General features: G+C 41.6%; 1 protein-coding gene across 2 annotated transcripts; it reads left to right on the forward strand.

Annotated features, from left to right (window-relative positions):
* Positions 1 to 604: 604 nt before the first annotated feature.
* On the forward strand, positions 605 to 15,921 carry PLEK (pleckstrin). Of its 2 annotated transcripts, none has more exons than XM_032684400.1 (9): positions 605 to 669; positions 3,061 to 3,216; positions 7,283 to 7,464; positions 8,600 to 8,691; positions 9,334 to 9,518; positions 10,690 to 10,794; positions 12,368 to 12,451; positions 13,323 to 13,392; positions 13,976 to 15,921. In XM_032684400.1, the coding sequence occupies exons 2-9, from the start codon at positions 3,067 to 3,069 to the stop codon at positions 14,113 to 14,115; spliced, it is 1,008 nt and encodes a 335-aa protein (XP_032540291.1). In that variant the 5' UTR covers positions 605 to 669; positions 3,061 to 3,066; the 3' UTR covers positions 14,116 to 15,921. The 2 variants fall into 2 exon arrangements, with proteins under 2 accessions (XP_032540291.1, XP_032540290.1); XM_032684399.1 differs by lacking the exon at positions 605 to 669 and adding an exon at positions 943 to 1,115 and having other exon boundaries at positions 13,976 to 15,920.
* Positions 15,922 to 16,724: the final 803 nt, after the last annotated feature.

Below are 16,724 nucleotides of genomic sequence, written 5' to 3' on the forward strand. Positions count from 1 at the left end.
ATCAGTGAGGAATGTCTAGAAAAGCCCTCTCTGAGGGCTCTGCTAACCCTCTGATCCTCTATCACAGAGCTTGTCAGACTTCTATGTACTTCTGAGTAAAGGCTGAGACAAACAGAGGCAAATGGACAACCGGAATTTCTGTCTGAAAAAAGTCCCTGTTTGGGGGTCTTTACAAGTGGCAGAGGTGACAGATGGAGTCACCCTGGGCTCAACCCTCATCTGAATGGGCTTAGCTGCAAAAGTGATTTGGCTCTTGCCAATGAAGCATTTTCCTTATTGGCTCCCATACATCCCCACTCCCTTCTGTATGGGGAAGAGGGATTGTGACTGATATATATATAAAAAAATTATGGATTTGCCTTGTCTTTTCCCAAATGTAGCCAAAGGAGCTCTGCAGCAAGTAAGAGATGCTTGTAGAAAGTGGCACTTTGCGGTCGGTGCTTTATGTAGTGCTCTGATCTAATCCATTTATGCCTGTTTGACAGCTGACCTCTCTGGGAGGCCTCAGCATCGACCTCCAAAACTGATCAAGTCTGACAAACAAATTTCCTGTGTCAGCAGAGGGTGCATCCTCACTAACCAGGCGAGGACCCTCCAACTTGCTGGCAGACTCCACATGCTCACCTGCTGGGAATGAGATTTTGAGGAGAGGATGACGTGAGAGCACTGGTGAGTTGGAAACCTGTCTCTGAGATACTTTGGGCGCACACTGAGCAGCAGCACAGTAAGTACTCTGTTTTTGTTTTGGTAGAGTTCATGTATTTGCAGAGTGGGCCTAAGCACCAAAGTGCTTATTTAATTTCCCAGGATTCTGTCAACAAGGCTGGCTGTGTTTGATACGATGGAGCGTTTTGTCAGGCTGCTGCCTGCGCTGTCAGAGGCAGGCTATAAATACACACGTGCTTCTTGCATTTCCCTATCTCTCTCGGTCTGTAAGAGGAAATGGGCTTGTGATTAGCAGTCAGAGGAACTTGTGAAATGACACAGCTGTACTGTAAAAACGCCCCGGCCCACAGACTGTGCTGCCAGAGGAACTTTAACTGTTAGAGAGCAGGATTGCCCAAGACATGGAGCGAGAACCGACGCGCATAAGGGAAGGCTACTTGGTAAAGAAGGTAAGTGGCCAGTTTTGGACTGAGTGGAAGAGAAAACTAACTCTGAACAGGCTGGGGAGGTGTAAGGTAACATGATGTGAAAGTTTGGCAAAACAGGTAACAGCTGGAAATAGCCACAGCCTACTTTATTGCACTTAACTGAGTTAAACGTCAAGGAAGAATAGTGAGATCAGAGAGGGTGGATCACCTTGGCCTGGAGACAGTGCGTGGGGTCATGGGCACATCACTTCTTTGGGAAGGCAGTTGCTGCCCCACTGCTCTGTAGTCTTTTGTGGTACAGCCCATAGGATAAAACCTTAATTGTTATTGAAATTGGCAGTGGCTTCCACTGGTACAGTGTGTCAGAGTCCAGCCTTCAGGAAGTACTGGACTTGTCTGGTTATGAGCAGAAATATTGTAACCTGTGGTAAACCCACAAACAAAAGGAATTTGCAACAGTTCTTATAATTTTAATTGATTTTTTTAGCAGATGAAACTCAGATGAAACTCCTTTTTGTTGTTTCTCCCTTCAGCTGAGTTCTGAGAGAACACCCAGAACAGTAATTTTTTTTGTAGGGCATCTTGTGCTTCCAGTGAGGGCTGCAGAGGCTGGAGGAAGGTCCAGGTCCTGCTTTTAATAAGATCTTGGCTGATGATTTTCCATCCCTACCCTGTAATTGAATGTAAGGTCTGATTCAGAGTGAAAAAGCCTTCTCATGGAAGGTAGAGTAGAAAAAAAGGATGTGATAAGCAACAGGTTCGTTTGAAGAATAAATCAAAAATGACTTGGTATGTCTCTATCCCATTGACTCCTGCAGAAATAGAAAATGCAAATGTAAATAACTCCGCCCAGCTCTCAGTTTTAAGAAATCATAACAAGCTGTTTTCACAGCACAACAGTGGCTGCCTGGCTTCTACCTCCAGCTTTAACATTGCTCAGACACCATGGTTTGAGTAGGACAGGGATGTTGTGAATAGTGATGTGGCAGAGGGAGGATAAACTTGGGTCTCTCTTTGTAACAGAAAGAGCAAGGGGAGCTAATATTTTTGATGAATAGTCTCTGTTTTGGGACCCACCAATGCTAGTTGTGCTTTGTTTAAGTCTTCAGGGGAACTGTTGGTTTGCAGAATATTTAAGTGTTCATTTGGCTGAGCACTAAGTCACCTGGGTATCTGGGATTGTGACTGCTGTTGAAGCTGGCTGCAGGCAGGACCAGAGGTTGTGTGGCTGGAGTGCAAAAGTCTTAGCAATTCTAGCAGTTAATTGTGCTCAACAGAGAGAAACAGGTTGTTTCAGTCTCTGAGAGTTTTGCTGTGTGTTTCACTCTATGTAGAGTCCAGACTTGTCTTTATTTCTGTATTTCTTGCACCTAACAGCTGTGTTTCAGGAATAGGAAGCAAAAGCTTTAAAAGGTGAAATGAAGCCTTTCCATTCCTCACCACTGCAGTCGGAGGACTGAAGCCTCAGGCCCTTAAACTATTCATTACTCTTACAGTTTGTTCTTAAATGGCTAGAAATCCTCTGGGATGTGTGCTTTCTTATCAGACAGCCAAGCCTCAGTGACTGACTGTATTGTAGCATCAAGTCCTAAATACAGCACAGTATGCTTGCAGTCCTAATGTGAGAGTTCACATTTAGAAATTTTGAGGGTTGTTCACAGCAATGCCACTACATCATCTTGAACACAGTGGCTGGGGCTAATTGATACTGATGAGAAACATCTGCAATGCAATTTTGGAAAAACTCGTGTCTGGAGTGACTGCAAGGGGAAATTAGTGGTGGTCAGATGGATAATAACATTTATCTTCATGTAAGATGGGTGTGGTTGTGGTATGTTTCCCTTGAGACACTGACTCTAGTTACTTCAGCGTCAGCCAGACACTTCCTGGGAGGTCATATCTTCATTAGATACCATGTGAAGACTGATTAATTGAACATAATATGCACAGTGATTTATTGTTGCAGGGCAGCATGTTTAATACCTGGAAGCCGATGTGGGTGGTGCTCTTAGAAGATGGAATTGAATTCTACAAAAGGAAGGCTGACAACACTCCCAAAGGGATGATCCCACTGAAAGGGAGTTCTATAAATAGCCCATGCCAAGATTTTGGCAGAAGAATGGTAAGTACTTATTTTGTGACAAGGTTTGACAGTATATTTATGCCCCTGGAGGCACTGAGGGGGCAAAAGGCTGGTAGTCACAAATTCCTTGCACTCATCCCAGTGGTGACTCTCACTTGTCTCAGAAAGTCACAAGCAGGCTTGGACTTGTGTAGTACTTGACTTGAAGGCAATTCAAGAGGTCTAATTCAGAAAGTGTTGGGGTTTTTTTATTATTTTGGATTTTTTTTTTCAATCTCTGGGTCTGTCAGAGAGTAGAGCTAATTTTTATTGGTGTGAGGACACTTTGCAGCTGAATGTCAACAAATTCCTGTGTTAAATGTAAATCAAACTGCCATAGAATAAAACTGTGGGAAACCATTTCATGAGCAGTGGAAGCATTTATTGTCAAAGAGCAACAACTGGCTTGCTTAGACAGGAAGGAGATAAATGCTGTGACACACATATTTTATTATAGGCTTCCTGAAAAATAGTTGTTGGTAAAACAGGATTTCTAGTATGAGCAAAGAATCATACCTTTAGTCAGTAATTTGTTATTTCGTCAACTTGATTTCATCAAATAGGTATTACATCCCCAGGAATTCCTCTGACAAAGGGGTCCCCCAGAATCTGGAAAATTATCCAATTGCAGTTTAAAGCAATTTTCCATAGGGGTGCCTTATTGAAGATAGAAGTCTCTGAGAGCATTAGAAAAATAGGGAAAAAAGTCTGGGAGACTGCATGAAACAGCAAACTTCACTTCTCATTTAAGTTAAGAGAGGAGAATTAGACCAGTCTTTAGGTTTTGTGATAAGTGGAGTCAGTCGTGTCAGATTTTAACCTGCTGGCTTTCCTTTTGCTCTCTTTTCTTTCTTCAACTTATTTCTTTTTTTTTTTTCTTTGTGCAGAACTCACATTTATATGAAAAACCCCACCTTGATTCTTACTGAGTCTCATCCATTGACAGAAAGGGACTCTTAAGTTATACTGAGGTAGTACAAGAAAAGGATGGCGCAGAGAATAAAGATTGCTGTTAATCCTGTGCTAATTATCTAATTAACAACCCTCAGCACAGCACTCCTTACTCTATACATGAGGTATGAGCCGTGGGGAGAAGGGTACTGTGTTCAAGAGTATCACATATCCTACATTTTAATGGGAGAAATTAAGTTTTTCTCACAAACCATTCATTTCCAAACAATTTTGTCTGAGGTTTTGTTTTTTTCCTTTAACTCCCAGAAAGGCACTGCCATCAGTATTGGTCCATAATAGTTGCTTGGAAATGTCACTAACAGTAACACACTTAACAACAAAGGAAAAATGATTCACCAGCATATGTGCATTCTGTAAAATAGGCAGAGGGGTCTGAAGTATCCCGTGTCTGCTGAAGGCAAAGAGAGAGAGATCCTCACCTGCCCAAAGGGCTGCTGATGTACCAGTCTGCAGAAGATGCATTTCATCTGTATGGAAAAGGGACAAAGTCTTTGAGGATCATTCCTTTGGCTGCAATGAGTTTAACATTATGCTTCATTTGACATTATAAGTTAACCTAATGAGCTTTACTTTATGTTTCATTTTAGTTGCTGGGGGTCTTTTCTGAGGGAGAATAAAGACAAAAGGAAGAATCTGAGACCCAGGGGTTGAAGCACCCAAAACACCTTTTCATAAGTAACATCTGATGAAGGATTTGCTGAAGTCAGTGAGAACAATCCAAACAACTTCAGCAGGTGTCAGAGCAGATCCTCCTTATGGAGTTGGTGACATTTTTCAGAAGTCCGTAGACCAATAGCCCTGGGGATGTATTTTCTCTTAAAATTTGCATCACTCAAACAGTCAAAACTTCAACATGCTCATTCACATGAGCAAAGCCATTGCTGGGATTGTTCTTGAGAGTGGTTACTGCCTGACATGATTAAACCTAAATTTCTGCATGTATTTCTTGAAAACAAAGTATCTTCATTTTTGCATCTTACAGTTTGCAGCTTTACTGTACAGCTGAATCCAGTGCCTCTGCATTCCATCCTGGCTTCTCATTGGTTATGTGGTCAAAGCATACAGTTATTCCTCTTATGGGAATAATTCTGGTTCTTAGGTGGTTTCCATACATTGATTTCATATGGCTAAAAATGAAAGTATATTTTTAGGACAGGAGTTCTGTAGGGCAAAAAGTGGGATAATTCTCATTAGGTGAGCTTTAAGTCTAGTCTCACTTGGGCCCAGTTTGGAGCATGGACTATTGGGCCAGGAGCTGACTTTTATATTTCTCTGGTTAGATTTCAGTTTTATGAATCAGCTTGTGTACCTGCATCAGGGCCTCACTTGAAAGCTCAGAGCACATCACCAACATGCTTTGTTTAGTAAATCAGCTGCAGAATGTAGGTGCTGAGGGGAAAAGAAGCAGTGCTGGATTTGTTAAGCAGAGACAAAGCCTGTCCAGAAGAGGCCGCAACTCCATGTTTTGAGATTATATTTCAAAATGCATTCGCCACTGTTCACTATTTTTGATTTGATGTTTTATCATTGCTTAACATAATATTAATTCTGCTATACTTCAGCTTTTTCTGTTTCCCCCATGGCTTTTCTTTGGATAGAGTTATCCTGTATGGTTTAATTTTCTCAAAAGTACAAACAGATATGTATCATCAGAGAGAGGTGTGGTCACTTCTAGGATAGGAGACTCCACCAGCTTCAGAGGAAGCCTGAAAGTCCAGCTTAGTGGCCTAGCTTTCTAGAAGCTAAAGTCAAGAGAAAGGGCTTTCCCAGTCTCCTCTGTGTACTGGAAGTTAAAACTCTCCTTTAGCGTTTCACTGTACGTTATTTCTCAGCCTCTTGAGAAGGCTAATTTTTCTTCTGGTAAAAGATGTCTTAGTACTTTCACATTTCATTCTGTTAATCTGGTGGGTTAGCATGACTTGGATATTGGGATTTAGAGAGATCTGCTTGCTTTTTTCATGAACATTGTTTTTCACTATGTATTACTGCATAATAGAAAAGATGGGTGTTGCTGGAAATCTGAGCAGTGTCAGACAAAAAATGGTCTGAAAAAAAATCCAATCTGAATTGGGTTTTTGACTATCCACTGCTTTGTAAGTTTGAAATCTCTTCCATGAAGGTCAGTTGGACTTATGCACAATTTCAGGGTGTCAGAATTTTTCCTGTTGGCCATAATCTGGAAGATGCATGTTAGGGATGTTCAGAAATGTACCATTTACAAACATGGGCTTCAGTAGACTCATTCAGTGGGTTGGTTTTCTAGCACAAGTACATAACAAATTAGTTTCACTTACGGGGGAACTATATTTTAGAAGTGGAAACCTTCTTGCCTGAGTAATTAGAAATTAGATCTAGATTTTCCATCCAAAAAGATCACCGGATGGAAATGAGTTCAATAAGTGTGAACTTTATAGGGTAGTTTTTTCATTTGTTTGGGGTTTTTTTTCAGGTTGGTGTTATTTTTTTCTCTTTACCACTACCTTTAAAAGATCTTTTCTCATTTTTGGGAAATACAGTCTTTTCATTGTTGCTAGTGTGTTTATAGGCAGTGATCCCAAGATCTAGCCAAGGGTTGCATGTACCGTCTCTCTACTAAGCCCTTAAATGTTTTCTAGTCTGCAAACGTACTCAGCTACTCTCCAGTGTGACTGTGACCTTTTCTCTCTTTGTGAGTCAGTAGCTGAGCGACATGATGTGGGGTATTTTTGCTCCTTCAGACTGTTCACATGTCTTTAAACACTAAGACAAATTTACACCCTTTGTAACTCTGCAAGGGCTTAGTGCTTCAGCCTTTCAGCTGTGTTGAACTTCCCAGCAAAAGTTACAGTCAGCAGCTATATCAATGCCACTCACCTTGGCTGTACTGGCAGCGTCAGGATCACTCCCATGGAAATAACAAAAAGATTCAGTTACCTGCAGTGCTTGTTCATATTTTTCTTCAGAGTTTTTATAGTTTAGCTGTGGCTCTAAAGCACTTTCTATAGTCCCTTAGGCACAGGTAGGCTGTGTGTCATGGGGGTACTTGGTTAATCATGACCAACTGGCTACACCAAAGTAACACTGTTTAAAAAAAACACGTAATTTATCATTTCAGTTTGTCTTCAAGCTCACTGCAGCCAAGCAGCAGGACCACTTTTTTCAAGCTGCCTACCTGGAGGAGAGAGATGCCTGGGTGCGGGATATCAAGAAAGCAATTCGCTGCATAGATGGGGGCCAAAGGTTTGCCAGAAAATCCACAAGAAAATCTATCAGACTGCCTGAAACAATCAACCTGAGGTTTGTTCTTGTAGCTCTGCTCCCCTGTGTACTTCCCTTTGCAGGCAGCTGGCAGACTTTGGTCTGGAAGAGCCATAAGCATGTCCGTCCATGATACCTCATGATTTCTGAAAGACTAAAATTTCAGTGTGTGCAGTGTGGCAGAAATGACCCAGCAATCAGAACTGGGAAGCTCATTTTTAAAATGTCACTGTTTACCCAGAACACGCTTATTTATCAAAGGATTTTGCTGATAAGGAGATTTCTGGGCACACTGCAGTGCAAGCGGAGACCCCCCAGCCAAAGTGTGATTCTTCCAGGAGAGGCATTTTTATACAATATATAATTTATTCAAAAAATATTTTAGACCCTTTGTTTGTTTTCCAGAGAAATGCTGATGTTGGCCTAGTTTTTGGATGGTAAGGGAAGTGCAGTGCCTGCCAGAGAACATGGAACTGGCAAAGGGAGAAACAAGATAAAGGGCACACACAGGAAGCCATCTGTTAGTACTTTAAAAAAGGAAGGACAACTTATTTTCTGCCTCTGAGAAGTAAATACCAAGATACCAACAAACCTGCAGTGCTCCCTAAAAGACAGTAAAACTCTACAGGGCCAAGATCCAAGTAAATCTGGCTTCACAGGTTTCATCAGAGGATCAGGCCAAAGAACTTAGCCTGTGACATTTAATATTTGTCCTTCACGGATGTTACCTGTGGCCTCTGAGAGCATGAAGGCTTTGGGAATGTCACAGTGACAGGTTTTCTGCTCAGCTCAGGACCTTTGGGGAAAACACAGAGCACAGCAGTGAACTCTCCTACTTGCACTGAGGCCGTGGGACCCTGGGAACGTGCCTCAGCAGTCGGTGTTCCTCTCTTCACAGTACAGTCACCACAAGCAGTTGCATTCTCAAAATAGGGGGATGTGGTGAGCCATTTGTGCCCTCCACCCTCTGCTCCCACAGCTGTGACAGTGATGTAGTGATACCTCCAGGCTTTTCAACTTGAATTTTTCAGGAGATGAAAACAAGTCATGCCCCAGCTCTACAGGGAGCCATGTGCCAACCAAACACAAAGACCCCGTGAATGACAATGACGTTCTACAAACCGGCAAAACCTTTTTATTTGCTAACAGTTTCTGTGGTTCTTTTTACACACAGCGCTTTGTACATCTCAATGAAAGATCCCGAAAAGGGAATAAAGGAGTTGAAGTTGGAAAAAGATAAAAGAGTGTACAATCATTGCTTTACAGGTAAGGAGCTCTTGTCCCTCTTTTCCATACAATAAAGGGAGCACAGCACTGAGAAGCTAAAGATAGATAAAACAGCTCTAAGCTCTGTAGAACACAGAAGTTGGGAAGAAAGTCTGGCAGATATTTTCTTGACCAACCCAGGAAGTGCTCAAAAGATGAATCTTGATAAAGTGTTCAGTTATGACCATGGTAAGCAATGGAATTTAACCAGTGTCAGGAAGATTGAAGTAAATCGTTTCAGTAGATTGTTGTGTGAAACACTGAACTCCGGAAGAATTATTCCATTCTGAATTTTTCATCACCAAACAGTGTCACATTGTAATTCCTGTTCTGCTCCAAGTCAAATCTGTGGGTGTTCAAAAAAACATGTAGATGCAGCACTTGGGGACATGGTTTAGTGGTGGACGTGGCAGTGCAGAGTTAATGGTCGGACAGATCATCTGGGAGGTCTTTCCCAACTTTAATGAGGCTGTACCTCGCTGGATGACCCAGGAACCTTCCCAGATTAGCTCCCTGTGTTGCCACTAAGAACCTTTCTCAGGAGATTGATGCATAGATAGAGTAGGCTTGTTGCCTCTGTATTTTTAGGCTTCTTCATGTCTGTCTTGGTTTGCGACTGATATTTTGTTGCTTTGTAACCAGGCACCTGTGTGATTGACTGGCTGGTGTCCAGCAACTCCGTCCGAAACCGCAGAGAAGGTCTCCTGCTCGCCTCTTCCCTCCTGAGTGAAGGTTACCTCCAGCCTGCTGGGGATACATCCAAGGCTGCTGCTGAGGGGCTGTCAGACACCCCCTTCTTAGATCTCAGTGATGCCTACTATTACTTTGTGAGCATTGCATTCTGTGGGTTTTTTTATTGTCTCAGACTTTTCTTTGCTTTTCTCAGGCTTCCTGTTGGGCTTCTTAAATCCTGGAGGAAAGATTGTTCAGAAAAGGCGAGATCCATGTTAATTGTGTTTGTGATGTTCAAAATGAGCTGGCTCACTTTAATAGTTGTATCTGAGATTTTTTTTTTCCTAACACCTTTCTAAGTGTGAATTGAGTGCTGAGACCAAGCTGAGTTCTTTTTAACTTAGACTCTGTTCCTGGTAATTGCACTGGTGGCCAGAATTTAACCATTGGTTTCCCTGATGATTCAGTGGAAGGGAAGAGTTATTCATTATCATGGGACTTCACAGAGTGACACAAGCTACAAACCCATTTTTGTGCAGAGCCATTAAATCTGACTCCGTGTGAGTGTGCACACACACACAGTTTGCCTATGAGCAAAGAAGCAAAAGTTTTTAATAACCCCCAGTAACACCTGTCCTAGTTATCATACCCAACCTTTTCCATTTATTGCTTCATATTCTGTGGGTTGATTTGAAGAACTTGCAATGTCACAATCACAGTCGAATACTGTTTTAAAGACCTTTGGCTTATTGACTTAATGCTAACAAAAAAGTATGCCTTCTGTCAAGTAAAACCAGGTAAATTGATACTACAATTCTATTTAAATTACCACATAGAATCACTTGACTTCAACAAAATGACTCTTCCTTTACTTCAGTTATTTTCCTAGAATATATCTGTGATAGGGAGACTTTAGGTGTGCAGCAATGGAAGCAGAGACACTGCTGGTGAAGGCAGCCTTTTGGCCACCACAGTTTGTGATGGCAGCCCATGTGTGCTCTGCTTGCTTTTGGGCTGTTTCTAGTTCGATTCAATACCAAGGTGGTGTGAGCAGGTCAATGTCTGAGCTGGTGTCATAGAATTGTAGTCCTACCTCACACCAAAATGGTGCCATGGCGATTTGGATTGCTCCTCAACTTCACTGGGAGGTTTTTCCAGTATAAGGGTTGATTTTTTTTTTCTTTTCTTCTTTTTTCTTTTTCTTTTTTTTTTTTTTGGATGGCAAAAAAACAGGGTGAAGGGAAGCCAAAGAGCAGTCATACTGGTACATGTACATAAGCATTCAGCTGCTGTGTAACTTCTGAATTTTCTCTTGTGCCCTTGCAGCCAGACAGTGGGTTTTTCTGCGAGGGATATTCCAGTGATGATGATGTGGTCCTGAAAGAGGAATTCAGAGGCACAATTGTCAAACAAGGATGTTTGCTGAAACAGGTCAGTATTGCCTGTGTTCCATCCTGTCACTAGGATGATGCTACGTGGGTACAAGATTACTCTTTTACACCCAGAAACTTTAGAAAGAAGAGAAACTACCCTATGTCATCTCCACAGTTGACAAGTTTCATCTCTTTCCCTCTTGCCTTTGCACAAAGAACACTTGCTGTAGCATGGCAGCAGGAGCCTTGCCCAGCATTGCAAGGTTTATTACTCTTACCACAAAATAAAACAATTGATAGCTTTAATTAGGAAAGAGTGCTAATGCAGATGTGACAATTCATTGGTACAATGCAAAATTGAACTTAGGTAAAAAGGCTGCCACTCCTGTGTCTCTCTGGACACACAACTGTATTCAGTTGCCAGTTTTCACAGGCTTTTTCAGCATACCTGAGCAAAGGAGTTGCTTTGAAGCACATTTGATGTGTAAGACAGAAAATAACTGTATACCTTCCTTTCCAGCAAAACTTTAAGCAGTCAGTGAATGTCATGGTAAATGTTTTACTTTCCAAGGCCATTGCAAGCAGATATTAGTGAACTGAAGGCAAAACCAGGATGCTTCAATGAATAGAATGGTTCAGGTGGAAGGGACTCTACAACAATCATCTGTACAACTGCCTGACCACTTCAGGACTGACCTGACTTATTGCACTCTTTGAGCACTCTCTCTCTAAAAAAATATTTCCTAATATTGAATCTGAACCTTCGTTGTTAGAATAGTCCTCGAGGGCTTAAGAACCTTTTGATGGTGCTCACATGTATTTCTCTTGCTCAATCAGATTACTCAAAAGCAATGGAAGAAATTAGACCCACATCTTGCTGTTCTTTTACTCTGTCACATTCACATCTTCCTAGTTAGCAAGAGCTTCCTTGTAAACAGTGTAGCTAATGGAGAAACTGGTATTTTGAAATGCTGAGAGGAAGTGATTCATGGCAATCTTCCACCAGTGTTAATCTGCATTCGGTCACCCTCAGTATGTTGTGGGTCACTGCTTCTGCTAAGAATGGTTTCAGCAGATCTAGACTTTCCACACCCATCCTTTCAGCCTTGAAAACAGGCAATTGGGCACCACGTCCATAGCAGAGAGTGGTGTTATTTCTGCTTGAGCTTCTCAGCCATGAGCCCTCCAGGGTGCTTAAGCTAGAGAAGCATTTTTTTGTTGTTATCTTTGCAGAGAGAGAAGGACTTTCAGCTCATTCTTACCAGTAGTTCAAGGTACCTTCCTGCAAGGCACTTAGCAGCTCTGTTTTCTGGCAGGCATTTAAACCCAGTTCTCACAGACGTCATGTGAATGTCATAACTATCAGACTATGTGATGTATTTAGGGGAATCTCCCATGTTGAAGCTCTTCTGCTTTGTACAAAAAAAATAAAAAGAGAACAGTGTGATAGTCCAGTTGTTGTGCAAAACATTGGAAGGTAGCAAAGACAGGTTCAAGTCCTAGTCTGGTGAGTATTTCCTGTCCAAAATATTCAGGTTTTTTCCCTTTTGTTTTTGCATGTTCTCTTGTGTGGGTAAACTCTGTATGCAGGCAAAGCAGTAAATGACATTCCTATTCTGGAATTTTCCTAGGGACATCGGAGGAAGAACTGGAAAGTGAGAAAGTTTGTTTTAAGAGATGATCCTGCATATCTTCACTACTATGATCCTGCTGGAGTAAGACATATTTGATTTATTTCCCTGTTTGTTTTAAAGCCAGTCCCTTGTAGAAATATCTGAATGGAGTATTTATGTGGGAATGTGTGACAGGGAATACCGGGTAGGACAGTGGGATTGTCTGTGCTCCTATGGGCTAGACATCCTCTGAAAAAGCAGAGTGAAGGATGGCTTCTGGGCTTCCAAGTCACTGTGGCAAATGCCACTCAGACCTGGGGACAAGTAATACTGAACTGTACTCTCACCTCTTATCTGTGATTAATTAGAATTAGTGTGTACTCTCATTTGATCAAAACAAACTCAGTGCAAATGACCTCAATACAGTAATTTTGCAGTTTATATTTGAGCAAATATTGAGCAAATATGCTGTGTCAGGCTGAGACAGGGTGTTCCATTCCTTGTGTAATTCTAACAGGCCAAATCCTGCCCTAAGAAAGGATGAAGCAGTCCTATGGGCAAAGAGTGCCCCTCAAAAACTGGCATTTGGGTTGATTCAGCCCACAAGTTTTATCTCATCCTGCACTGTGCAGCAGCAGTGTTCTTGTGGGTTACAGATGCTTTATGCTGTGCTGTCCTTCTTGGTAAAGGTAGCCTAGACACACTGGAGAATCAACGCTGAGGAGTGTCTGACCTTCCTGTTCCCATGCTCTGCAGATCTTGAATTCTAAATTCCCAAAGTGATTCCCTATTTATTTGCAAGTCTTCCACACCCCTTGCCCTCTGTGTCACACACAGACTGAGAACCTCCTGTTTTCCCGGGCAACATACTGATTAAAATGGTTTTGTTTCTGTTCTGGAACTGTAGCCAGATATGAACATGTGAACGGTTTCAGAAGTGTTGCATTTCATTTTGATTTCATGTCCTCCTCAGGGAGAAGAACCACTGGGAGCAATTCACTTGAGAGGCTGCGTGGTGACAGCAGTGGAAGATATGCCAGACAGTAAGGAACCATATCAAATGAGCTGTGTAATAAGTTTTTGGTACATTCTTTCAATCTGCCTGAAATCACAAGTGTTTTTCACTCAAAAGCAATATATGTACAATGATTTGGTAATTCTAATAAGTGGTAATTCTAATAACTCTTCTGTCTGAATTACTGGGTAGGATACTGTGGTAAAGGCAGCAACAGGGAATTTTGTGTTTTGTCAATTCTTTGGGGAAGGCTTGTCAAAAGGAAGATGCCATCCCTGTGTTAGGATAACTGGCCTTTAGACAAAGTAAGCCAAGCTTGATCGTGGGAGGGGAACGTGACTTGTCTGCAGGATTGCAGATCCTTCCATGATTTGAGAACACCTAACAAGAGACTCCTGAATTTGAAATGTGCAGAATTCGTGGGTGGTTTCTCTGAGACAGAGATCTATCTCTTGGCTCAGTCTTGCAATCTTGGACCCAATCTTTGTGAAGGCCTGATCAGGCTCAGCTGCAGAAAGGAAGGACATCCCCTTACAGTGTTTAAAGGAGGAAACATTTTAAGTACAAGACTTTATTCTCTCATAGCTGATTTTTTTATTTCTTCCTTGTAGCCAAGAAGTACGATGTTGACAACATTCTCTTTGAAATCATCACAGCAAATGAAACCCACTATTATATGCAAGCAGCCTCATCCTCAGAGCGTTCAGAGTGGATCAAAGCAATCCAGACAGTTGCTAGGACTGGAAAATGAAGATGACCTGCCAGTGGGAAGACAGACAACTAAAATTGGTTACTCAAAACAGAACAAGAATTTCAGCATTTCAGTGAGAGAAAGCAATATCATCCAGAGAGGTGTTCTAAGGCTCGTGGGGGTTGGGGATGAGGACAGGTAGGAATTTTCCATTCTACAGTGGGCACTAACAAACTAACATTTTTCCACTTGTGTTATGGTAATATTTTACTAAATTATAAAGTAGAACATTAGTGTGTGCTGCTTAATCAGCCTATCTTGAAAAGGTTGTACGAAGTATCTTTCCCTGCTGCCACAGCTGAGAGTGAGAATTTCACCATTAACAGGGGACAGAATCATGTCACTGCCTCTCAGGAGCTCAATTAGTCACCCTCCATTCAGCCTGTATTGTGTTTCAGGATTTTCATGCATTTCAAATTCTTCCTCAGACAAGCTTTACACTTTCTCCCTTACCAGATCTTTTTCCTGCTTGTTCACCTGTACAAGTAATGTCATAGATTAAAGGAAAGAAATCAACTCACTTGGACACCTGATCTGTGTCCTTTATAATCTGGACACCTTTATAATCTGTCAGCATTGAGGGAGGGAAGAACACAAGCAACTACGGAATCACCGTGGGGAAAGTAAGTACAGCCCAATGACAGCAGTATGAGGAAAAGTCTCTTCCCACAATATTTCAAACATGAAGCAAATTCACTTCAACTTCTATATCACCCAACTTTGATCTTTGCTAAATTTCTCCACAAGAATCTGCAGTAGTACCATTGTATCCCTTTGTTTAGGTCTGCAAAGCAGTTGCTAAGGTATCATGTATATACTTGTCCATGTCATGTCCATATACTTGAATTAAGAATCTTCCAGGAAAATGGAAACGATCCATGACCTGGTTACTTGAACTACTGATTGAAGTGGGTTTGACCAGCTTTTTATTTTTTAACCTTCAGCAACAAACTCAGTCCTTGATTCTATACCTTAAGAGGAACCTTGTGCTTGCTGTAACTGAAATAAATGTTATTATTTGACAGGATCAGTTTACCTGATCTATCCTTGTATTTTTATCTGACTGTATATCAAACAAACTTCTCAGTCTTAAACTCCAAGCAGGAGTTGAAAGTCAAGTTAATGTCAGATTTTGCAAGTAGACTTTTCCAAGTGTAACTTCAAAACTTCTAAACCTCCATTTGCAGACCTAATAAGGTACCTTATCCTTAAAAATTCTTATTTGGATCTCTCCAGTCTAATAATAAACCTGGAGCTAAAGTTTCTCTTCAATTCTGCTTAATCATACCTGTAGCTGAACTAATGAGCCTGAAGCTCTGTTGCCTTGTGTTATTTATCCCAAAGAAAACACAGCCTTTCAGGGACAGTAGGCTGGGAGACAGTGGATCATCATGTCCATCTAAGACAGCTGGTGGAAATCAGCTTCTGGCAGGGATTTCCTGTTGCTTATGCAAGTTGACAGGGTGGCTGAAGCCTGGTGTGTCCTTCTGAGGAAGGAAGACTCATGGTGAAAAGATACACTGCTTTCCTGGCCTGCTTTCTTGATAATTGCTGCTTGTCACTGCCTATTTCTGCTTTCAGAGCTCACTAACCCAAAAATACCCAAGGGCACAGGAAAATAGAAAAAACCCCACCCCTCACAAGCAAACAACAGAAACTTTGTCCAGCTTACCAAAGGAAGGATGTGACTGCCACTTTTTAATAAAACTAAAATGTTTTAACAGTCTATAGCCTTGTTCTTTTTCCTCGTGCCCTGCCCACCTGTGAATGGTGTTTTCTCAGGCAGAGGATGCTCATCAGTGTATTTATGGAAGAGCTCTGATGTTTGTACCAGACTATATTGATAGGGTCTCTAATCTCACAGGCAGTGCTTTTGAACAAAGGTTTGCAGGGTGCCTCTGCTTCTTGGCAGCAGGGGGAAGATCTTGGCCATGGGAATTCAGTATTAAAACGCACCTACAAGTCTGTCAGAGGTGATGAGGCCAGCCTAGTTATTTAGAAGGCATGGAAGGGAAGAGGCACATAACCTGAATAGCAGCACAAGAGAAGAGATAGCAGGCCTAGTGCAAGGAACAAATGATTAAATGGAGAAAAACAAAAGAGTAGACCTACATGTGTCATGCTTCATCTAACTTTCACCCTCTAACTATTTAAATCACACTTTTACTACACCCTCAGCAATTTTTACAGCAACATCAGTTTCATTTTTACTTTACTTTCATCTTACTTATCATACGAATTAAGCCTTTCTTTCACAGAGAACAGCAAAATAAACCATTCTGGATAAGGACTATATTTATAATCTTCTCTTACTGAAAGACTTGTATGATATAATCTACTATAAATATCCTCTTAAGTTAATGTTTGACTTATCACATCTTGGAGGGAGCAGCTTTCCCTCTCCTGGAATATCAACTATGTGCTTACTGCAGTTAAGGTCAGGTTTTTGGGAACCTTTATTAACCACACACCCATAAAAACACCCATGTAGACACAGCACTCCTAATTCCCTCGTTTAAAAGAAAACAGGACAAAGCAAACCACACACACATGCACTGAAAAAATAACAACCATGGGGACTGCAACAGCCCAACAAGCTTTCAGCCACA

The sequence above is a fragment of the Chiroxiphia lanceolata genome, chromosome 3, assembly GCF_009829145.1.
Source record: "Chiroxiphia lanceolata isolate bChiLan1 chromosome 3, bChiLan1.pri, whole genome shotgun sequence".
Classification (NCBI taxonomy): domain Eukaryota; kingdom Metazoa; phylum Chordata; class Aves; order Passeriformes; family Pipridae; genus Chiroxiphia; species Chiroxiphia lanceolata.

Bases quoted from the DNA above. Each gene is read 5' to 3' on its own strand.
- PLEK (XM_032684399.1), top strand. From the start codon at position 1,068: ATGGAGCGAGAACCGACGCGCATAAGGGAAGGCTACTTGGTAAAGAAG. The intron at 3,217-7,282 runs GTAAGTACTTAT...TTATCATTTCAG, and splicing joins AAGATTTTGGCAGAAGAATG to TTTGTCTTCAAGCTCACTGC. The intron at 12,452-13,322 runs GTAAGACATATT...TGTCCTCCTCAG, and splicing joins ACTACTATGATCCTGCTGGA to GGAGAAGAACCACTGGGAGC.